General features: G+C 39.3%; 2 protein-coding genes across 2 annotated transcripts in view; both read right to left on the reverse strand.

Annotated features, from left to right (window-relative positions):
* Positions 1–998: 998 nt before the first annotated feature.
* LOC124998792 (histone deacetylase 2) lies at positions 999–18062 on the reverse strand. The gene is made up of 14 exons (XM_047573337.1): positions 17895–18062; positions 16329–16441; positions 16126–16243; positions 15931–16005; positions 13614–13752; positions 13286–13427; positions 12996–13088; positions 11267–11375; positions 11029–11169; positions 9687–9795; positions 8922–9052; positions 5749–5904; positions 5592–5649; positions 999–1389 (listed from the first exon to the last, which is right to left on the reverse strand). The coding sequence occupies exons 1-14, from the start codon at positions 17947–17949 to the stop codon at positions 1359–1361; spliced, it is 1470 nt and encodes a 489-aa protein (XP_047429293.1). The 5' UTR covers positions 17950–18062; the 3' UTR covers positions 999–1358.
* Positions 18063–20485: 2423 nt separating this feature from the next.
* Positions 20486–25363, reverse strand: part of LOC124998674 (heparan sulfate glucosamine 3-O-sulfotransferase 5) — an 85290-nt gene continuing 80412 nt past the window's right edge. Inside the window, exons 2-3 of the mRNA XM_047573132.1 lie at positions 23780–23921; positions 20486–22340 (exon numbers count right to left, since the gene is read on the reverse strand). Of these exons, the coding sequence (XP_047429088.1) occupies positions 21410–22340; positions 23780–23886 (1038 nt within the window). The 5' untranslated portion in view covers positions 23887–23921 and the 3' untranslated portion in view covers positions 20486–21409. The remainder of the gene's footprint in view (positions 22341–23779; positions 23922–25363) is intronic.

The following is a 25363-nucleotide window of genomic DNA, read 5'->3' on the forward strand; positions in this document are numbered from 1 at the left end:
CCTGGAAACCTCTGCACTCCGTGTCCACTCTTCTTTTTTTTGACAGTGCCATTTTGGGAAGGGTGTGTTGACCGATAACTTGTTTAGTAGTGGTGAATGGTGAAGCAAGATTGCCGGTTTATTTTTTACTTGGACACATCACGTTGCGAATGTTTATTTCCTGTGACTAACTCGTTTCAGTGCCGCATGCTTGACGTGAGCGCTTTTACACACGTCCTTATTGGGCTTTCTACGCGCTGAATTAATAAAAGGAAAAGTAGTGACCTTGGAAGTGCACCATGCTTAGAAGGTTAATTTTAATTTAACTAGTTTACCCCACTAAATGCAGGCCCCTATCCTGCACCAGCATTTTGTCTGCCACGCCAAACTCAATTCAAAAAGCCAACTATTTAAGATTCTTGTTACCTGCGAAGACAAATTGAAGGTACTTTAATGGGGAAATATTTGCAAATATCTAGGACTTCATTCGGTATTATATAAACGCAACAAGAAAGCATAACTTGGAAGCTACTTCAAACTTTTATTGGTAAATCTCGGTAATCCCAGAGACCTGCTTCCATTAAAGGAGCGATTTTGGACAGCGGGGAAAAGGAACATTTGTCCGAGTATGGCGATGGATGAAAACGGAAGACTGCGTGGAAAGTAAACAGTTCCGTGACTGATGCGGTGATTGGGCTACAAAGCATTTTACAGGCTCATTTAAGATATTTAAAGCAAATAGACCATGGGATATTTAAGTGAGATCCTTTTACATATTGACAGACGTTGGCAATAACATTTACAGGCCCGTTAACGGAAAAAATATTTATTGGCATTTATTTCAACATTCAACACACCCGCCTTTGAATCGGCTTTGAATCTTACCTCCGAGGTGTCCAACATGGCGCCCGTGATTTGAGTTGGCCAGACTCTCTAATCTACGGCTCTGATCTGAAACGTTCCAGAGCACCCCAGTGTGGTTCAACATCTCCATTACAGCAGAACAGCAGCCACGCATATCAAGGAAATGGTATAAAAAGTTTTATTGACAAATTCAGAATATCAAAATTTAACCATAAAGTCCCCCTAAGTTTCTCTAATGGTTTACCCACAGTTGCCATATAGCATATAAGCTGATGTTTCCTTCAGAAGATCAAGCACATTGGAATCATGGTTCAAATAGTATCAAATGATGGAGTATGGCGATTTAGAGTGGAGAATCAAACTGAGGCACTACACAAAGAGACAACTCACAAGAGATTTACAAGTAGAAAATAGTCATAATAAATATAATGCTGCTGATGGCATTTCAGTGAACAGTTGGATCCTTGGGGGTAGACAGCACCGGTCAAATCATGTATGTGGATAAAGAGCTCTCTTCAGGCACTGCTGGTCTGCTCAGTCTTCACACTGCACAGGGAAAAGGAGAAGCAACAGCCAACATTTAGACTGGCTAAGGTAAACTTTTGAAAAAATGCTGCATCATTACCATTGCCTGCTTAGAGAATGAAAGTGTTCCACCAGAGGGTCTAATCTGGCCTGCAATATTATTGTAATATATATTGCAATATGTAATTTGCAAAATGAGAAAATTACATATAAGACTGAAAAATTTCTATGAAAATAACTGCTATCCCTAATTTGTCCACTGTTTTAGTGAGAGTGAACAGAACACAACAATGAGGCCGAGGACTAAACATCAGACAGAAAGCCCAAATTGCAATAATTTTTTAAAACATTTCACTTTTTTAAGGATAGTTTATTAAACGTGAACATTTACATGTTCTTCTTTGCACTAAAACAAACGGGAAAAAAATTGATAAGTCATTACTTATAGGTTATTATGCTATTACATTACTGGTCCAGCCCAACTGAATAATACATTAAAGGCATAAATATGTTAATATGGTTAGTAGCACTGCTGGGATGTCATTTATACCAACAGGTCCTAAACTCTAAATGTAACAGGATTTCAAGTGGAAGATATTCAAGTCATGTTGTGAGTGGAAGAAAATGAGTTTCCTGAGCCTCCTTCCACTGTAAAGGACATAAATGTAAGTGTTTAAATTAAAAACTTCTCTTTTCGATTCCGGTTGAGCAGCCATGCAGTTTGCAGCACAAATACAGAGCTCCATGATCAGTAAGAAAAAGGCTGTACTTTTCAATGATTTTTGAGTACTACCAACAAAAGTTCAAGAGGCGTTTTCAATATGCCCAGAAGAAGCAGAAAAAATTATTCACAGATTGTAACTGCCTACTTGGACAAAAAAGAATCAGACAAAGGCGACACAGATAGCCACCCTGACGCCAGGAAGCTGCAGGCAGACTTAACTATGGCTAACATATAGACGATACTGCAAGATCTTCGAGAATTTAGGCATGAAAATGCAGACACCGTCCGGAAATAAGAAGCGATATTAAGGCAAATGACAACAGAATCAATGAAGCCGAAATACGAATGTCAGAGACAGAGAAAAGAGTACTTGGGCTGGAGGAGGCAACAAGGGAGCTGTTGAAGCCACAGGCTAAATTGGAAGAAAAGCTAACGGACCAAGAAGGACAAACGAAATGGAACAATATAAGGATTCATGGCAAAACCCCCCCCCCCCCCCCACCGATCTCACGCGGATGCTGATGGAAATTATAGACAAGGAGAGAAGGTATAATATAACCCAACCGTAAGGATCAGAAATTATTCTCCTGAATGTTTATGCACCTCCTGGTGCAATGTGGGTCTTTTACAGTCACATTTTTAATCTGATGATTACAAACTTCCAAGGAATGGTTGTTTGTGGAGGTGGCTTCAATATGAGACTGAACCCTGACTGAAAGGGGGATGTGTAAAGACCAACTCTGCACTCTCCAGCTGCAGAATATCACAGTAGGTAAAAAGGTGGAAAAGGTGCTAAGAGAGATGGGTATCTGTGATGTATGCAGAGAGTTCATCCAGACATCCGACATCCAGAGACTATACTTTTTATTCCTTACCACGCAAAATTTATTCAAGGATTGATTATTTTTTATGTACAGTAAAGACATTGGTTTTGTACTGACATGCAAAGCCCAGTCTACATGGATTTAAATTTAAGAAATAATAAAAATACATTTTCCTGGAGGCTTAATTTAAATGTACTGAGGGATAAAATGAAGGTAGAAGTAAAAGAGGAACTTTTGTTGTATCTGTCTGAAAATGATAATGGGGAGGTGTCCCCACTTATGGTATGGGATGCTGGAAAGGCCATTTTAAGAGGAAAAATTATTGCAAAATTGGCTCCACAAAAGAGGCTTAGGCAGGACAAATTTAATAATCTAGAAAAAGGGCTAGGCAAATTAGAAAGACAAAATAAAAAAAGATACCCATCTTCACTTAACTCAAAAAATTAGTGAGATTAAAATCAGATAAAGGAATTTTATGAGAAGAATATTCAGAAGAAACTAACCTTTGTGAAGCAGAGATATTACAAAGTTGGCAGCAAGGAAGTTAAAGATCTTGCGTATAAATTAAGAAAACAACAAGCAGAGCTGTACATAAAATTAAAGACCCAATAACAAAACAAGTGAAGCATGATTTCTAGGATATTCTAATTTGTTACTACTATAGGAATTTATATTCCTCAGAAGAACCAGGTGGAAAACAAATCACCTGAGTCCCTTTTCCTCCCGACAGTTACAGAAGGACAAAATAGAGCCCTAGCTCTATTTTACAGGGATTTATCCATGGTTGGCTTACCTGTGGTCGAAAAGTTCAATAAATAGCTAATAACGAAGTTAAATAAAATACATTTGAATTAAATACTCGATAACAAGGAGTAGTAGTTCAAGAATTAGACAAATTACTGTCACAATTCATTTGGCAGGGGAAGAGGTTGAGAATTTGTTTTAAGACTCTTCAATAGCTAAAAAAAAAAAAAAGGAGGCCTCTCCTTTCTAAACATCAGAAATGACTACCGAGCAGCACAAATAAAAGTTCTGGTTAATATTTGCAATCCATCCTATAATGCTAGGTGGAAAGAGATAGATCTTCAAATATCTAGTGATATCCCATTACAAGCACCTCAATGACATAAACCCTTGGGTAAATATACCAGTTAGGCTCTTCCACAGGCTAATCACTGAAAACAAAGCTAGGGAACCGTACTGGATCTTGAGATGGATTGGATATGACTGACTTTTTACCAAACAGAATGGACGCAGGTTTTAAACAGTGAGTGATAAAGGGTTAACGAAACACAGTGGCCTCTATGAGGGGGGCTCACTGCGACAATTTCAAAATCTTAAAAATTGTTTTGGTCTAACTAACTTGGAATTTTATAGATATGTGCAACTTAGGCATTATGTAGAGAAAACAATGAAGAGAGAAGAGAGCCAACCAACCCATCCGGGTATACTGAAGATTTTTCTACTTAGTTATAGATCAGACCTTGGACACAGGAACATATCAAAAATATATAAGGTGTTTACTAGAAAGGGGAGACACTATATATATATATACATAAATAAAAGAGAAATGGGAGAAAGACAGTAGCATAACGATACACCTTGAGACATGGGAACAAATAATTTCACAACAATGGAAAAGTACATCATCTCTTTCTTGGGAGAGAATATGGGTGGAAAAAGGAATGTGTCAAAGAGGATGCACATCAAAATATTGGAAAGAAACTAAGGTGACTGTGGAAAAAAATATGGCAATAGTGATACCCTCAAAGTGTGAGGCCTTACATCTGGGGTTAAGGCCGAACACTGTACAAGGGATTTGAGAATAAATACAAGTACAAGATTCTCCTTCTCGCTAGTAAGAAAGCGATCATGAGGAGATGGTTAAAAAAGATTCTCTTACAGTCAAGGACTGGATCAAAGTGGTCCAAGATATTTTTGAAATGGAGAGGCTAACTTTCATTCTTCAGGCTGGAAAAGGATACATTTGAGAACTTATGGAACATGTGGATGAACTACATAACAACTTGTTGACAATATACTAGGTAAAGCAATAAAGACCTCTTTCAAGTTGTTCTTGAGTGCACAAAGTATTCTTCATTTCCTGGATATTATTAATTGATGCTAATTTCCTGTCATGCCCACCCCCCTTACCTTTAACATTTAAGGTATTTTAATTTGTTGAATAAGTGTAAAGTCTATCCACATCTGAACTGCAGAGATAAAGCAGGGAGAAAACCCAAATACATCAAAGAGCCAAGAGTAACATGAGTGTCAGAGAAATGTATTGCAGAGAGAGGAACTAACTCGCAAAGGGGGCCTGTCTATACACTGCAAAAATTTTAGTAGGCATTTTATAATGGCCATAAAGGAAAGTCAAATAATGTAAAATTTTCCTCAAAAGAGGACCATAACCTGACAGTGTGGTAGAAGTTTAGTCACGTATATTTTTTTCATGGTTGACTGCGAGCGTATGGCTATTTTCTGAAGAGAGAAATGGATTCATATTAAACCATAAAAAATACCAATACTATGTGTTCATTTTTGGTTAGAACTAGTTAGTCACAGGTGGACTTAGATTAAATTCCATTTTAGTCAATGCCAATGTTCTGATATCAAAACAAAATCCAAACAAATCTGAACATTTGTTTTGATCAAAAAAAATTGAAACCCACCCTTTTGAGTTGGTCTTCTCAGTACTGCTGTCCTTCGTCTTCTCTTCTTCCTTTATATCTAAGGTGGGATGGAGAACATAATAGCCTTTAAACCATGTCCAGCATCATGTCATCACTGAAGATAAAGTTTTCTGTGACTAAATTCAGAGTAACCAACCAGCTGTCTTCTCCTCCCCTTCCTTTTTGTCCTCGTCCACTCTGGGCCTTTTGGCTCCCTTCTTGTGGTTGATGACATTCCTCCTGCCTCCCTCCCCTTCGTCCTCGGAGTCAGAGAACTCTTCATCACAGGCTATCCTCTTATCAGTGGCGCGAACTGCAATCACACAACGACATGCACTGATGGATGGCATTCCCTGTGGGCAGTCTGTCAATACATGCTGAGTGTCATGCATGAGGGAATACTAGAGGAGTCTGCACAATGATGTGAGTGGGGGGAACATGCAGAGTAGACCCACTCATTTAATTTACTGCACATTTGTAAGATCATCTGTCTTGCAAGGCTGTCCTACCCACTTTTTATCAGGTAATTGTTGTTACAAATTTAAATGATGTGATGTAATAGGATTGGCTGATCAGGCCTGACTATTTTTCGTTATTTCAAGAAATGATAAAAAAATGCACAAAAACTATGCGGACAGTACATGCACACCTTTCATCCTGTTTAATGAGTTATTGTTTTATTCTTGTATAGAATGAATCATTTTCACCCTGCACTCAGGACCATTCTTTAGGACAAATTTTTCCACCTCACTTGTGGCTTTGTTACAAAAAAAGCACCAGTTAGTGTATGTGGCACTTCTTCGTAACAAAGCCACTCTTTACACAAAGTTTGAAATAAGAAAAAAAAAAAAAAATTCTAATAGGTCAGCTTACCACTGAAACAAAATTACTATCCTCTTGTGATTAATATTTTCCCTGCATGAATCTCTTACACAACTTTTGCACTTTACAAAACTACCAAAAATTCCATCAGTTTGGGGATATTAATCCTTTAACCCAGTTTGATTATTTAAAGTCGCTGTTGTTTTTTACCAAAACACTCTCAGCCATGACACGTTATTAGGGATGGGTATATCGTTAAGGTTTTATCCGATACCGGTGCCAAACCAGTACTTCTGAAATGGTGCCTGTGCTTAAATGGTGCCCAAACCGGTGCTTGAAAATGGAAAACATACAGACTTTGTCATCATCCTTTTTATTTTAAAAGGCATTTTGTGAAAGTTGTACAGAATATTAATTTAAATAATATAAATACAACTAAGACTAAGAAATAAATTAACCAATATAAAATAAAATTCACAACAAACTGTCATCATCATCATAATAAAAACTAGGGATGGGCCTCGGATCTTACCGGTTTCAACTGGTTCAGTTCATTGATATCATTAGCCTTCATGCGTATCGATTCCAGTTATCAATACTTTTCATGCCGCGTCATTACATCACAGTCCAGATGGTGGCAATAAAGCAACAGAAAGTTCTTTCCCGACCACCATAAAACAAAAGATGAAGAATCTTTACGGAAGACGCAATGGAAGAGAGGCTGAAACGGTCCAAAGTGTGGCTTCACTTCACTAACAGGGACTGTAATAGCACAACATGCAATTCATGCAGCACCGTAATTTCAAGCAAGGGAGGCACCAAAGCATTTGTTGACGACGCAAGTATTAAATACTGAGAGTGCCATGTGTTATCCAGTCAACGAGTGCAGCTGCCGCTAAGTCTCAGCAGAGCAGCACTAGTGAGGATCCAATGACCAATTTCCTATTTGTTTACTTACACAAGCTCTTATCTCTTGTTTAGAAACTCAATAAAATTTCTGTTGTTTCCAGGAATCCACAAGTGCCTACTTCTTCTAGAGCAAAGATTCACTGGAGGAATTAATAAGGGAATTGATAAAGAATTGGACTGATGAGCAGAATCGATAATGGCATCAGTATCAATAAAATCTTATCAATGCCTAACCCTAAATAGAAGCGGTGGTATGGCAGGCTATCAGAGACGGTACATTTCTCTGCCTTTTCTCTTGCACAATAACCCCTTCGAGCACTTGTTGCAGGATGCCAATTCCAAGTGTGCGTCTGTGGCACAGTTACGGCTCTGCAGTCAATCACCCAAATTCAAGTATTTTGAAGTATTTTGAAGGTTTACGTCCAAACATGCTGTGAAAAACTGACAGGATGTCAGCACCGGCACAGCAATAGAGCTAAGGGGGCAGTAATTAAAAATTCAGTGGCACTAAAATCTGGGTTGCTTTTCGGTCTGGTTACTGCTATTGCCATTATGTTACCAAGCATCGGACATGATGTGAAAGCATCGATATCACTCGCTCTACACATCTTTCATTCAAGTTTGTTATGATCAAAACCTAATGTTGTAACCTCTGGTCCACCCTTAAAGGGAAAATGGCTGATTTTAGTGCTGAACACATTTTGACCATTTTTTCTGAATGTTTACAGTGAGTCATGGCTGAGAGATTAAAAAATGTGGTTATAATGGAAAATCACAGGGCTATTTTTGTCCACTAAGGTTACAAGAGGGTAGTAAATTTTAAACTCTGTTGCTATACAAAAGCTAATCTAATGCAATCAATCAATATTTTAAATATATAAATCTCAGACAGGCTTGAAAAAAATGTTCCAGCTTTCCAACCTTAGTTTTATGGAAAATAGCTCATTTGAGAAAAGGCTTTTAGTATGTTATTTTCCCACACTATAATTCAGTTCAGATGATGTTTCTGAGGTTCAGTTCAGTTTGCAATTCTGAGATGCAGATGCATGTGGAAAAAAGCCAGTATTATTTATAAATAAGGCTCCCTGTGACTGCGCTAAAACAAGCCTTAAGTAGCTGGAACACAGCCACAGTGGTTTGATTTTTGATTCTTTCTGCAGTTATTCCGAACATCCTAGATCAACAAAATCTAAAATCTCAGCTGCTTTTCTTTGGCTTTGTAACACTGTGTTGTCTGGAATTAAAAAAAAAAGCCACTAGAGGTCACTGGTACAGATGAACCAAGCGAGATTATGGACCATAGATTTTTTACCTGTGGCCTTTTAACATCTTATTGTAAAAATTGATGTATATTTAATTTAGCTGTGCTACCTTACACCAGCCAGCTTTGCATACTGCATATACATTAGTATGTGAAAGATGTATGTAGGGCAGAGCTAGAGTAAGCAATGCCTACTTTTTGTAAATACCGATAGCAGCCACCTTTTCAGGTTTTTCACAGTCCTATGCTATTTATCTTTTTGCATTTGTGGCGGCCACAGTTTTACTGGATATCTATTACCAGAAAGGATGATGTGTCAAAATGGACAGCAGTCTTACTAGACAAGCGTTTGTCAGGATCCTCTGTGTCCTCATCCACCGTGTCGTCTGGGATGGCATCCTCTGGGATGGCCTGCATCTGAACTCCAGGAGCATGAGGCAGCATCCGCAGGTTCTCAAACAGCCGCTGCCTGAAAATACAAATATAGAACATTACGTTAGAGTGTTCCCAAGTGCATTTCAGAGCTTTATCAACCACCACATCATATATTGTTTGTGCGGCACCTTTTTAGAGCAACACAGATGACCAACAAGCTAATAATTAAATGCAGTCTGTGATCGGATCTCTCAAATGCAATATCAATGCATTCTTTGTGTGTTCACACTTGTACTGAAAGCTAAACACTTGTGATTGGATTCGGGTGATGTTAATGCAACTGAAGTTTAAAGTGGTTTCTCATTCACTCAATCCCACATCCCACACAAACAGACACACAAATAGTGTAGAGCAGTAGAGCTGACATGCATAACTCATTGTTATAATTATAACTTAACACACAGTTATTATGATATAGTAATGATAACTATATGCTGTGTTGCATAGGGGGCGTCCTGCCAACCAACAGCACCCCCCACGCTCGGTCCGTTATTTTCATTTTCTATATATAACATGATTGCATGAATGACTATAACGCCACATTACTACAGAAGTTGATACCTGAAGACACCTCACCCCACACCCTCAAAGCTGTAAACCAAAGGAAAAACACTGCATATGTAATGAAATCCTTAACTAATGATTTATGTTCACATAATTGTACATACTTTATCTTGTCCATGTACTCTTGTGTGTTCTGATTGGTCATGTTGGAGGGGCTGATGTGCAGCTTGAAGTCAGGCCCAAAGTACTCAAAATAATCATTGTACGGCAGTTCTGCAACAGAAACACAGTTTAATAAGAAGTGTAAGCAAACTGTAACAAATTGAGCTGAACACAGCACTTCACTTCAAATGATTTGGGATGAAAAGAGTGGTTCTAACACACCTGTTAATATGATTTACTGAAGCTTTAGAACATAACCCAGTCCTCACAGAGGGCAAGGCCGATTGAAATGAATGGGGGAGTTCAGTTAACGTCTTCAAATTCCATTAAGAGAACTACTGGCCATTTGAGAGCCTCTGATTATATCCTCTCTTTATGTGGTACACACTCACTGGAACGGTCTGCTGAATCAGCTCCCAGTGACCAACTGTGGGAAGCAGGACAGTCCTTTTCAAAGTGAAGTCATAAAACATTAACCGGATACCCCATCAACTCCACCTTCCAGACATTCCAACACCCAAGGCTGCAGATACAACACAACTACTGTTAAATTACCTACTCCAGTGTTTGAGATGCTCCCCCTGTTCTACACTACAACAAATGTATTCAGTCAAGTTGACTGAACACAAAACCTTTTTTTCCCAATTACAACCAAGGGGTGGTGCTAATTTTCGGGGCTGAATGCTGCAGGACTCAATGTGATGAGTTAGATAAAATAATTCATTGTAGTCCATACAATCGTCTTCCCAGAACTCTGGAGTCTACATTACCCACATTTCAGTTTACTTAATATTAATACTATTTATCTGGGTTTTCCATGCATGCAGTATTCTTGTGTAGACTTTTGTATACAAGTGGCATTCCCCTAAAAGTTTGGCTGTCTTTCTCATGGTTGAACCTTTGCTCAATTCCATAGATGTCCAGATTCCTCTGTCTCTGACATTTTGGATATAAAATGACATCCCTCCCTTCAGTATTATACTATTGTAACACTGCGACATTGTGTGAAACTTTGCCACGGTTATCATGGCAAGGCCAAAGATGAGTTGTGTGATCAAAGCGAGTGATAAGTAAGGGCACACCAGCTCTGACCAAAATCTAATCACTTTTTCCTCGAGTCCAAGTTGAAATTCTAAAATATTAAGTATTGTGTTATTGTGTGTATTGTGTAGATTGTGCCTTATCTGCAGCCTGAGACTAAATGGTTTCCTTATAAGGCACCTTGGCCAAAAAGGTTGAGACTTGTTGATCTTGGCTGGCACTGGCTATCTTAACCTAACCATGCTACAATCAAACCTCTTTTTACTATTGTTTGCAGTCATTGATACAAAATGAGTGACAAACCATCAGGGATGTCTGTGTCCAGAGCCACAGCAGTCTCATAGGTCCAGCAGCGGGCCACGTTGCGGATGGTGTATCCTCCTCCACCCAGCATGAGTAGCGGGAGGTTAAAGGATTTCATGTATTCCACACACTTGGCATGTCCTGGTATGAACAAGAGGAATAATTCATCACTTCCTATATGATATACGCACGCATTATCTTTTATCAGTATTTTTCAATATTTACTGAGCATCTGTACCGCGGATGGTGAGGTTAAAGCAGCCGAGGCGATCTCCAGAAAGAGAGTCTGCACCGCACTGAAGAACCACTGCGCTGGGCTGGTACATCTCCATCACCTTGGCCATCACCTGCAGGTGACCACATAGTCATAAAAGCATCCATTTGTTATTTTTGTCTACAGTGGCTTTTCAGTGCGAAAAGACAGGTCAAGCTGTTTCACATTTATATCAGTCTTCCAAAAAAGACAACAAACAGCTTGTGTTGTACAGATGAAATGAAGGCAAGAGCAGCAATAACCACTGTTTTTCTTATTTTTTTTTTTATACTTGTTTCTGAAAGGTAATAGCAAAGTTACCAACTGACAAATATCAGACTGTATTAGAAATTAGAAACACTTTTGCTAAAGTTAAATGTAAAAAAGTTCCTAAAGTCAAAGACTTAAGAACTTTATTTATCATAATTTCAATCCAACTTTCTAGCTAGTGAGTCACCATTTTGAAGTGACGTCATTGACTATGTTGGACTTGGTTGGACCCTTCAGCTGCTGAAGACAATGAAGCATTTTCGATGAAACTGAAATGGAAAGATATGTTGTCTGTTATAAATTCACTTGGTTATGCATCCTTTTCACCCTGGGACCTCAATTCAAAAAGGTTTGGTTCCAGTCGCTGAAAAATCCGGTCAGCCTAACCATGCAAGATTTAAGCAGTTTCACCCAAAAACTGTACTCATGTATCTTTCACTATCTGACTTAAACTGATCTATCTTCCATTACCCATCTTTCTCCTGCTCTCTCTTCTGTGTGTCACTCAGAGCATTTACATGCTCATAAAAAAAAAATAATTATTGCCTTAATTGGACTCTAACTGGATAACATAAGTGCATGTAATCGGAGTTCTCCTTATCCGATTAAGACACCCAGATAATGTTGGGAATTGCGATTGGAATTTGGGTTTCTCGGGTATGTATATGCTTAATCTGACTACGACAGGATAACATTTGTAACATGTCTGAGGGATAGCGTGCATCTTATCTGCGCCATAAGTAGCATGCACATTACGTACATGATTTAAAAAAGTGAACTATTATCCATCTAATTGTTTAAATGCCAGTCTGTTACATGAATGACTTTTGTTTATTATACGTAACAGATCAACCGGAAAGGGGCTGTATTAACATGGTATTAACCCGCTGAAAAGACACATATCACCACCTAGTGTGGAGGAGGAGAACATGTTCCCGTCAGTTATTCGATTAACTTCGCTGCATGTAAACTGGGACAAGGAGTGCAATCAGAAAAGCAAATTCAGAGCATAGCTTGATTAAGCTGTGCATGTAAACGCACTGACTGTCTGTTGCAATTGTCAAGCATCTCTCCGATATCACAAAGCATGATACGGCAAGATGGAGACAACCATACTAAAAAAAAGATATAATGACTGTAGTGTTTTTCTTTATATATACTAACGTTTGCATGTGTTAAATATTAGGTAAGAGCGTAACTCCATTTATCAAATGCTGTTTACTTCATTGAGAGCTTTGTTTCCCCCCTTTAAAGGCATACTCAGGATATGTCAGTAACCATTTTTAAACATGGAGAACACAGTCTGCACATAAAATTTCTTGTAGATCCTAAGTGAAGACTGAGAGGGATTGTTTTTGCAAAGGTCTACAATTTTTTTGGGAGAGTCTTGCTATGTATACCATTAACAGTGTTTTGTCACACTTATTGTAATGTTCACACTCACAGGCTTGAAAATTTGCTCGTATGACTCATCATCAATGCCATCCCTCAGTGGGAAGTTGACAGCATAATATTTGCCTTTTCCAGCTCCAATATCCTAAATGACACAGAGAAACAGATCATTGAATAAATAATGCAATTCTGTAAAAATACTCACTCAAAGACATATTGTATTGTTTCTAACTGTTAAACACCCCCTTCCACTTAAATGAATATGAACTCTTCACACTAAGATGTTTTACTCATTTCACCAAAAAGTACTGACTTTCCAGAGCAATTAAATGGGAGCGTTACCCTGAGGTCTCCGGTTCCAGGGAAATACTCCCCATATTTATGGAAAGACACAGTCATGACCCTGTCTGTGGTGTAGAAAGCCTCCTCCACCCCATCTCCATGGTGGATGTCTATATCAATGTACAGCACCCTCTGGTGGTACCTATGAAAGAGGGACAAAACAAACAAAGCTGGGATAAGTACAAACAATGCTAAGTGTGTCAAATGATACAGAAAAAGAGCTTGCAATTCAGGTCCCAGACACTACTTCTGCTTTGTTCGCATTACTTTCATTTAATGTATTTTCAGTCCTACACAGAATGGGAAGTAAAATGGAAAGCGGTCTTACTTGAGTAGCTCCAGGATGGCCAGCACAATGTCGTTCACATAGCAGAACCCAGAGGCTTCAGACTTCTTCGCATGGTGGAGTCCTCCTGCCCAGTTCACAGCAATGTCCGTCTGCTGTCTGTTCAGTTTCACTGAACCAGCTATACACAAAGAAAAAGCATGTTGGATTTGCTTAAATATAAAGAAATACATGTACTGGGCAAGTTTATTAATAGATTAAATATGAGATTTTACAGTATTTGTTCTTTAAACTGTGACATCCAGCTGCAGGTCAGAACACAACGTATTCACAACAAAGTTTTTTGGAGGAGCCCCATAACACTGCAATCCATTTTTCATCAGTGCCCCTCAGATTGATTTTAACCTTTATTGAAATAGTCTGAAATTCAAAATTTCAACTCTATGTTATTGTAGGGCATATGAAGACTTTTTATTTTGATGCTTTTTGATGATTTTTCAAAACATTTCATTTTCATGTACAAAATCAAGGTAAATTAAATAGCCATATACGATACCTTGCCCTTAAGTGGTGAAAAGATGTAAACATGTATTTAGACCATTAGGAGATAAGTGCTGAGTCAGGCACCTGTTAACATTCACATTATCGCATTAGACAACATTAGGCCACGTCTTAATGGCAACTAAGAAATCATTTATGATCAGCATTTAAAATGTGCTTAAGCTACCAAATACGGCTCCTCGCCCTATTAAGAGTTAAGATGGTTGGATGTAGCTGGAAAAATGTGCAGTGACATTCACACAATATCTGAACTCAAGTCTGATGACAGTTCCACTCTCAGAGTGAATTAAAACCCACACACTGATTCTAAAGAATCCAAAACATTTGCATAAATTAAAATCAATTATATTTTAATACCACTGTAGTTCGTAATTACTCAGTTATTCAGTGGTAGAAATACCGAAACCTATTGTCAGCGGCTTAAAACTTTCACATCAGATATTATTCTGTTATTTATGGGAACTTCTGCAACAAAACTGGGAAGAACTCTCTGAAAAACATTAGATTTCCATTTAAGAAAGAAAGAATGTCATAAGTGTGTTCACATGTGTCAAAAATTGATATTGATAAATATTGATTCCATGATTTCTTTTTTAAATTCAATTGTTATTTGATGCTTTCATTTCAGGGTACCAACAGCCACCATGGATTTTGGCTGTTTTTATCTTTCTGTACTGTTTTTATTCAGTTTTTTTTTTTTGTTTTGTTCTTTTGCACTTTTTGTGTTTGGCTGTGGTGTCTATTGGTGTATTCAAGAGAGCAACTGCCCTGAGTTTCCCGTTGAACTTCTGGGATCCCAGGCTGGGAGATTTCCCAGGTTGCAGACTTCCCAGACCACAGTGCGTCTGTGCCCGGCTTTAAGACACTACAGGCGGATGGAGACACGCTCCTGGGAGTTTACATCTCTCCCTCAGCGGATCTCCAAGACTGCGCTAAAAACCCACTTTCAGGCTTTGCGTAGGCCTTGGGTTGTGAGCACCAACCCATCCTTTTGCCATTGTGGAGAACGCACACTATATATTCACAAATACTACAATTTCTTTTTCTTGATTGGAACTGACAACTTCTCAAGTACATATCTGGCCCCAAATCCAATCTAAAATTTAAGAGTGAGCAGCTCTGACATCTGCAACAAAGATACCAGCAGGATGTTTCTAGTAAACAGTTCACTAATTTCTGACAACATCATATTTACTAAAAAAGTTTAACTTTGTGGGTGTGACCTAGAACAGGCGGCCATATAAAGAGATCAGTGAAAAGCTCGGCACACCCACTGAAAAATATCCTGTTACGAGCCAGACAGGGGGCAACATTTTGTTTTCCTCTCTACCCTCCCCTGTCAGTTTCTATAGATGTTTAATACACAATTGATTTCAACCTTGAAAATCTGGTGATGCCTGCTGACTGTCTGGATTGGCCACAGAATGTCCAATCACTACCATGGGCCAACATGAAATGAGACCCAGCTTGAGACTCTGCTGCTGCTTGCTATTGCTCTACCGCTGCTTTGAACCTATGAGTTCCATTTAAGTTGGTTGTGGTGGAAAGTGCGCTCTATAGGTGGGAGGTACTTCAAGCAGTTTTACAGTTACCTTTGTATTGTAATAAAAACCTTAAGTTTGCCTTACATCCAAACCTGACTTCCGTGATTGTCCTGTGTCTGTTCTTAAATTTTCCTAGACCCATCTAGGGACGTAATACTAAGCAGTCACGATGAGGAAACCTAGTGGTGACAGCATAATATGTTGTCTCGTCTCGTCAGCATTACATCCATGGAATTTATTTCTTTGTAACTTACCAGCAGAGCCACCAGCAGATAGTTGACAGAACTCAAACAAGCCGTCGAACACAGGACAGTCCTCCCCAACATTGACTGCAATGAGACACAGATTCTTGTAATTAACCATGATGATCAATGAAGCTGGGAGCATAGCTTTTTTGAGAATGTTATTACAGTAGAATATTATGTTCTAAAGAAGACATGAGGACTTACATCGCTGCATCTGCTTGCTAAATTCTGACATGTTGTCTGGCCGTATAGATCGGAGAAACTTGATATAGTCATCACTATGGTATTTTGTCATGTCTTCTGCAGTGGCTTTGTGTGGTCTCTGAAACATAAAACAAACTTGTTGAAAGAATACTGTAACAAGGACTTCCAAATGATGTAATTAAATAACTCTGTTGGAAACCTACATAGATCTCCATTTTCCTGTACAGTCCATAGTTTAGAAGTAGGTTGTGAGTCATCCGGATACGATGGGGTTTCATGGGATGTCCTTGTCCATAGTAATAATTACCTATGTCGCCTGCAAAGACAATAATAAGCAATTTGAATATGTTTATCAAGAAACTAGAAGGTATCAACAATATTTACTTGAGCTTCAAGATAAGGAAAATAGAGAATCATGGTCAGAGAATTTATTTATTTATTTAATGACAAAAATGTTTTCGGTTTTCTTTGCTATACCAAAAACTTACCAAAGCATTTCCAAAACTAAGGTATAACAAATTGTGTACTGTCATAGTGCTATTAAAATCCAAAATGATATCAAAACAATAATGACTCTGTTTTATTATACGCTAGAGTGTGGGCTAGTATCTGTTTTGCTTTGAATCAATTTGATTCCTATTATCAAGGTTTATCAAGACTGATTTGAATCGCAGAGTTCATACTTTAAACCCAGCACTGGGATGGGCAATAAGGACCAAACTCCATATTTACCCATATACACACTGAAAGGTGATGCATAATTTATAGCCCAGTACTTTCTACAAAGTTGGCTAGATTTCAGTTGTTAGTCAAACCCACATGTGAGGGAAAATAAGAGGGGAGAGGTGCCAACACTGGCACAGCTTTAGAGACAAATTACACACTAAACACATTATTGAATTGGATTGTACAAACATATGGTCGCTCGATACCAGACCTCGATATCGGAACATCCCTAGATGGCATCTATTCATTACTGGTTTGGGTCTGTTTATGTCATCTCTTTAGATAGGCTGTAAAAGACTGACAGGGTTATTGCTCTGGTGAGAAATGTTCAGTAAAATAAAACTAATCAGAAGCAATGAATGCAGCACTTTATGTGAACGCACATATGCTTCGACTAAGTCTAAGGAATTTGTCAGACATCCCTCGAGTAAGACCAGTTTCCTCAACACCTATTATCAATTTTTAGTGTCGGGCCTATGAGATGCCACCCCGTCCGTAAGAATTAGTGACTCCTTAGGGACAGGATACAGTTCCTGAGAAATAGGCTCACCAAGTAGTAAAACGTATCAATTAGGCCTGAGCACATTATGTTTGAAATGCTTACACATTTCTCTGTTGGTTCCATGAATGCACGATTGATTCTGAGTTTGGTAGTTTCTCGTTGTTTTCATGTATTTACGTTGGTGCGTATAAGTCAACGCTTCACTCGAGGCTTGTTCAAGGCTGCAATTTAGGCTCACACGATGATGATGACAATAAGTGTTAGTCTAGTAATTTCACGTATGGAAATTTATCTACGATATTAATATAACCATACCATTATTAACACTCAATTGCTCGACACAGGATGCGTATAACTTTAGAAATAGACTTATTTAACAGCTAGCACACAGTGACACTGTTTAGCACACCGAAGCCATTCAATCGATGCGTGTTAACGCTAGCGGCGAGCTTGCTCGTTAGCTAAACGAACTAGCTAAATGGCTAGCCTGCCAGATGCCTCTATTTGGGCTCCCCATTCACACATTCAGGATATCCCATACCGTCATAGTAGTAGCAGACCTTCTTCTTGGTCCCACCCGCAGTTGTGTAAGCCATGTTCGGAGGAAATATTCAAAAACGTTGCTTTGAATTTGTTGCTGAACAGCTGCAATTAGGACTAACTGCACCGAGGTAGAAGACTACACGGTAGAGAGCGATGATCAATGGGAGGCGCAACGGCACCGGGGCGGGGCGAGGCGAGGCGGACGGCTACATGATGAAGTTGGCCCCTAGACCGATCAAGATAGGCTCGGACACATTTGTGGCTACAGTTGTAAAATAATGAGCAGGTCGTGTTAATTAAGAGTCAGTTTTATTTTAGAATGCAGATACCTGTATCCTTAGAAGTGCTTCTCAAATAGCTCCAACAAATGGAGGGGATAGATCCATGGCAACATTTACTACTTTGACAATACACTAGATGTCAGCATTGTCTTCGTTAGGTTTCCCTCTGCCCAGACTCTAACAGAAAAAAAAACACAATGGCCAATAAACTGAAATGCCACCAACTCATTAGATTGATACCGAATTCACAAAACATGATAAATTTCTCAGTGACAACAATAATTGATTAACTTTAAAATGTTGATAGTTTTGAATACATAAAATAAATATATAATAAAATAAAATAATCCTTTATCCCACAGTGGACCAGATCATAATCTTATCTCATAAGTAGTTCTCAAGACATGCTGTCAAGCCATAAATAAAGTGTGTTTACTGTGGTCAGAACCACAGTAAACACACTTGGACGAGGAAGAGAAACACTGGTCACAACAGAAAGAGAGGAGACATAATATAATTAAAAAAAAAAAAAAAAAAGATAATTCAGACAATCTCTGCAGGGAGACATTGATTGTGTGATACTGGGTCACATACAAGTCCTCTCTCACCTCTATTAAGCTGGCCAATCACGGCATAAAGAGTGTGTGAATGTTAATCATCAGTTGGAGTAAGCTACAGATAATGGACCCAAAGCTATGATATGAAGGTCAGACTAACAATAAATCCACCTTCTTACTGGCATTGCAGTGGTATTTATTTTTTCTCATCTCTAAAGATCATCCTCCTATCTAAGAAGAGCCCACCTGAATGACCTGCCTGAATGACTACAGGCCAGTAGCACAGACTCCAATCATCATGAAGTGCTACAAGAGAGTGGTGCTGGCCCAAATCCAGAGCAGTATACTGGACACACTGGACCCCCTGCAGTATGCCTACTATCCCAACAGGTCCATGCCATGATAACCTCTATATTTTCCTCTCTCACCTGCAAAATAAAGACTCCAACATCAGAATGCTCTTCACTGACTACAGCTCCGGCTTCAACATGGTCATGTCCCACAAACTGTGTACACTCAGACTGCACTTCACACTCTGTGGCTGGCTCCTGGACTTTTTGACTTTTTTCAATCAAACAAATTGTGTTGTTACATGATCGCTAATTGAAGCGCATAAATGAATTAGTCCTACGTCATATTCAGGAAACTGCACCGACAGGAGAATGCATGTGCGACTGTGTTTATATACAGCTTGTAGTGATATTACACACTTTTTTATCAATCATGGTAGCACACTGGCAAGACCATGAGATCCGCTCTACATCAGAGGAGAAGAGGAGATTCAGCGGCAGATAGTGCCAGGTGTGCAGGACAGAGGGATTTATTCGAATATCACCATCCCTTTGAAAGAGCGGGGGTTCTTTCAGCAGGTCATCAAGAAACTGAAAGCATTACAAAAATACCTTCTGATAAACAACAAGATGAGTAGGAGCAGCATGGGCCGCACCATGCTGTCCATTGTTTACCCCGCAGTGTTCCAGTAAACTTAAATGTGTGATGATGATGTTGTCAACATGATGATGTATGAGAGGGAAGAAAAAACAGACAAGCAGCTCTCGCACCAGCAGGTCAGACCCCGGACTGCTGGCAGTGTGAAAGCACAGCAAGGTGGATCAACCCAGGTCGGACAATGCTGTGTCAACCCAATATTTTCAATGTGAAAGCAAAAAGTGATAACTGCTGTCCCAATCTAACAACATATATAACGTGACAACAATAAAAACCCAATACATGTCTCATAGCATGAATGACGCACAACCAATGCAATACACTTTTCTGCTTAAACCACTCCTGGTTGAATGGCCCAGTTTTGTCTTTTCCCTCCTGAGAAAGAATTAAATCCTCTGGTCGATTTGCTCCCAAACCAGTTATCCCCAACTTCTGCTCAAGTGGTCTTTATCTCACACTATTCAGGTAGTCAACTCGATTCATCCTGCAATGAATGAATGATAAGTGAATAAGCTACCGGTATGGTATGTTGTGTACGTTATCCGAGCCAGAAAGACCTTTGCAGTGTCCGTCCTTGCTTCAAATCAGTCAGTGAGAAATGCTCTGGGGCCCTGAACTTCTGGCCCCACTACCCAAACTGATGTGTGTGTTGTACACGTGCATTCACATGCAGCAGTTCACAAGCCCACAACACTACAGGCCAGGGTCACCTCGGCTGTGCCCCACCGAGCATAAACAACACAACTACACTACAAAAAGTGTTTACGGAGGAAAATGTGTTTATCAAATGAAAATTGCAGACATTTCATTGGAGACAAAGTTTATTATTTATTAACTTATACCCAACAATATTTTTGACACAGGAAAACTTATAAAAGCTTATAATAATCCCCTGCACAGCAGTGCCCTGTGGTGGGGCCGTGCTCCACCTGCCCCTAATGCAAAGATGCCATTGGTTTAATGTTTTTTTAATTTAACATTTTTTAACAGCACACATATGATACAGAATGGATATTTGCACAGAAACAGACAGGTTTTGTTAAACATCATAGAATAAACAGTTGGTTTGACAGGAATCATCAAAGGATTTTTTTTTCCCACTATGGCTTTTTGTAGGACTTTTGGAAAACCAATGAGAAAGTGTAGGGGAAAAAACAGAATACCTCCGTGAATAGCAGAAGTTAAATACTTTTTTTTATGATTTTTTAAAAAATAAAATGTGACAGTCGAACTCAAAACATTAAATCTTTTATGATAAACCTTGTCTGTTCTTCATACTTGATCTGTGTTAAGAATTAAAAGACGCCATATTCTAATGGGTTGATCACAGCAGGTATTAAATAAAAGACGATGAAAAACAAGAGACAACTAACACAAGAGTCTATTATGTTATAATTGCTTCTGGATTGCACATGCAGTTTTGGTCAAGTAAACAACATGATGGGGGATGAAATATTTAGTTATTTAGCAGCTGTCATATTTTGTTTTGAAGGGGTTTTATCTTGAATAAAAGCATCACATATAAAGCTTACCTATCAACAGCATGGATGTTGATGCCATCAAATTCTTTTCACATACACACAAAAAAAAATACTTACATCAAGTTCCTTGTTTATTTGGTCATACGGTCATTGTTGTAATAAATTCAAAGTGCTATAAATATCCTTTGAGTTCTTATAGATTGGCTCATTTTTAAACACCAACTGTCTCATTGAGTTCCATATTCATCATGGCCAGTTGAATGTCCTACCAGTGATTTGGTAAAACTTCTGATTGAAAGGATGAAAGAATGTCTGCAACTTAGTCACTACAGATGGGTCCACGTCAGGATGGATGCGGCCCTTGCTGCCTGCCAGGCACTTGTTAAAGACAATGTTAAATCGCAGACAATAAAATCCCCTGGTGGCATTGAAGTACAGGTTATATTGACTGATCCTGGAGGGCAGATTGAGGAAGCGCTCGACGAGCTGCAGCTCTGGTAGTGGGTCCGTAATAAGGCGATCCCCATCAACTATGTGGAACTGCTCCACGGGAAAGTACTTCAGCCAACGCTCTAGGTGTTTGGTGTAAATGCTGGTCCGGACAGCTTTGTACTTTGTGTTCACCTCACAGGTGTTGGTGTCAATGGCCAGATTCTCAAACTTGTGGTAGGTCTTGTTTTTGCGCTCCTTGCCCTCTAGCACTTGGGTGTAGTCGGACACAGCTCTGGTAGTAGGTTCGCGAACGATGATCAGCAGCTTGATGGAGGAGTTCATCTTGAAGATGCGCTCAGGGACCTCCTCTGTGATAAAGTAGGCAGGGCTCTTCTCAATAGTGATCTGATGAGGGAAAGAGAAGGGCATCTTCCCCCTGTACCAGTCAATGCCCCGGGCATAATTTTGGTCATTGTCAAAGAAGTGAATCTCTTGCGAGGCCTTGACCACTGCTGGATGCAGGTTGAGCATTTCCAGCAGAGCACGGGTGCCACCTTTGCGCACCCCGATGATGATGGCCTGAGGCAGCTGCTGGACCAAGTTGTGCAGACGGATTTGCTCTTTGGTCGCATTGCCCTTACGTAGTTCATGGAGTAGGCCACGCTTAAACTGCAAGGTGCGGAGTGTGATTTGCTCTGGCTCAGGTGGGTGCAGTCTGCTCTCAATGGGACAAACTGGTTGTAGCCTGAAGACGAGAAAACAAAAACAGTCATTCCCAAGTCCTAGAAAGACAAAAAGGCCTAAGACAGTGGTTTCCAAACTTTTTTCCTTGGAGCCCCTTCTACTTGTATCTAAGAAGATACAAGTATGCTTCATAAATTTACTCTCCTTCTTTCTGTCTGACAACAGTGACTTTGATGTAAAAATGACAGTTTTCACAAAAAAATATATAACAATAGTCATAAATACAAAATGCACTAAAAATATAAAAATGTTCCATAGTACTGATGGAAACTGCACTGAAGTTTAATATTATGGATATGTATGGATCATTACCGTGACTAACACTTCTCTATCCATTGTTCCACATTTGAGTGAGTGCATTTTTAATCTTACACAAAGTTTAAACATACAGATAAGCAAAAAAATAAGCTTTATGTTTTTTGAGGGGGATGTTTTATCGACCTTTCTTGCCCTAAACTTAATATGAGAAAATAGATAATAAAAAAAAAAAATCACATTAGTGGAATGGACACATTCACATTTGATGTTTGTCTTTTGACCTTAAAAGAAAAATAAATAATTGTTATAATTCTAATGAGTCTTCACTCATTTGCACTTATAAGATCCAAATGATAAGACCATTAACACAGTGGACACACACATGAAAAATAATATTCTACAGCACCCACCTCGGACCTTTCAGGGTGGAGTTTACATGTTCTCCCTGTGTTTTCTCCAGGTACTTTCACCTTCCACACCAAGACATGGTCATTAGGCTAATTGGTAACCCCAAATTGACCATAGGAGTGAATGTGAGTGCAAATGGTTATATGTCTGTGTTAGCGCTGCGATAGACTGGTGATCTGTCCAGGGTGTACCCCAGACGTGTCACCCAATGACAGATGGTACAGGCTCCAGCAACCCCCATGGCCCTAGTGAGGATTAAGCGGTAGTAGGAGATGAGATGAGATTCTACAGCACTGTTAATGTTTGCTGTGAAAGGGTCACAAAGGTATTACTGATTTTAGCTTAATTTTATAATTTTTATGTCCTATCTTATCTTATCTTATCTTATCTTATCTTATCTTATCTTATCTTATCTTATCTTATCTTATCTTATCTTGATATTGCAAACTTGCAACCATACACAAAGGTTTTATGGCTCTTTCTGAACAAACTGCTGCTTCTGCTCTGTTACAGAGTTTTGCTCTGTAATAGGCCTTTAAAGAAAGACTGCCTCATCCAAAACCTAACCTCCATTGTATGTTCTCAAAAATATTTCTTTAAATTTTGGTCTCAGACCTGCCAGAATGCATAAATGGGAAGTCATAGAAACCCGTTTCATAAAATGGATGACTGTCTACTTAAACCACTCTGTCAACCTTAGGGTGTAAACAACAAAATGCATGATCATTACTAAATGAAGCTGGTACATCTTATAATCCAACCGTGATGACTCACCTATCCAAAGTCCCTACCCTGGCCACAAGATAGAGGACACTTCCAATAGCAAGGCTGCCCAGAACGAAGAGCTTCTGTGTCAGCAGTGCCTGCTGTTTGAATAGCATGGCCCTCCATCAATCTTCAGGACTGCGTCTTCAGCCTGCAGAGAGCCAAGCACATAAACCACTAATCACCAGTGGAAGAGAGACAGCCTAATGTTTATTAACACACACTCAATCAAGCCTTACAAGTGATTAAGCCACACTCACATGCCTGCAAAGTGCTGCAGTACCATTAAAGAAAATGCTCACCCACCAGCCGCTACTTTGTTACTTTTATTTATTTCAGACAAGTCGGCAGTCAGGTTTGATCTACAGGCATGCTGTGAGGGACTGCAAATTAGGGATTCAGCTTGAGAATTTAAAAGAGAACTCTCTAAGTGCAGGCACAGTGTTCTTAAAAAGTGAAAGCTGCTCTCTATTTTCGACCAAAGAATGGAACAAATATCTGTGTTTTCTGAATTCAGATGATTAACCCACAGATATTTATTAGCAAACTACAGTTATCTGACATATAAGCTTTGCCACCTTTTTATGCAATGATAAGGGGTTTCTGTGGTGCAACTGTATTTTCTGATATGACTTTTATTATCCTCTTGTCTCTCTTATACCCCTTTCACATCGTCAATCCCAGATTGACCCGCCCTTGGTGTGCTTTCACATTACCACCAGTCCCAGGTTGGACCTCCCGCTGTGAGAGCTGCATGCCTGTTTTTTCTGCCCTCTCACACATCATTGCGTAGACAACGTCGTCATTACACATTTAAGGACACTACACTACACAGTAAACAATGGACCCACCCTCAAACTCCTGCTCTTCCAAAAGGCTGCTGATATTTGAATAAATCACTCAGTGCGTTTACATGCAGAGCTTAATTGAGCTATGCTCAAAATTTGCCTTTCTGACTACACTCCTTGTCCCAGTGTACATGCAGTGGAAGAAAATTGAATAACTGATGGGACATGTCCTCCTCTTCCACACTAGGTGGCGATATTTGTCTTTTCAGCGGGTTAATACCACGGTAATACAGCTCATTTTCCGGTTGACCTATTACGTAATACAATAAACAAGAGTAGTTCATGCGGCAGACCGGCATTTCAAACAACAACCATAGGGACAATAGTACATTTTTTAATCTCACGTAATGTTTGTGCTACTTCTGGTGCAGATAAGATGTTCGTTATCCCTCAGACGGTTCTTCTAGTGACTCCGTTTAGCTTCTTCTTCTTCTGCGACCGGCTTTCTTGGATGTTTTTGTTACACACATGTTTCTGGTCACACGCCAGCGCAGTGGTTGTGGAGCATGCACACACGCATTATCCGATTGAAAACTGCGGTTACGTAGCCGGAGGAAATCAAATTCCAATTGCATTATCTGGGTGTCGCAATCGGATAATGAGAACTCCGATTTTATTCAGAGCAACGTGTTTACATGCACTTACGTTCTACTGTTATAGTCCCATTAAGGAAATAATTCGTTTTTTTTCACATGCATGTAAACGAACTGACGGTCTCCTGCACAGAGCCCAATATCTGCCGCTG

This window comes from Mugil cephalus, chromosome 21 (genome assembly GCF_022458985.1).
Source record: "Mugil cephalus isolate CIBA_MC_2020 chromosome 21, CIBA_Mcephalus_1.1, whole genome shotgun sequence".
NCBI lineage: Eukaryota > Metazoa > Chordata > Actinopteri > Mugiliformes > Mugilidae > Mugil > Mugil cephalus.

Excerpts from the sequence above, each read along its gene's own strand:
- LOC124998792 (XM_047573337.1), bottom strand. The coding sequence starts at position 17,949 with ATGGCTTACACAACTGCGGGTGGGACCAAGAAGAAGGTCTGCTACTAC. Across the intron at positions 13,428-13,613 it reads GCCATCCTGGAGCTACTCAA|GTACCACCAGAGGGTGCTGT; the intron begins GTAAGACCGCTT and ends CCTCTTTCATAG. Across the intron at positions 5,650-5,748 it reads AGGGGAGGAGAAGACAGCTG|ATATAAAGGAAGAAGAGAAG; the intron begins GTTGGTTACTCT and ends ATCCCACCTTAG.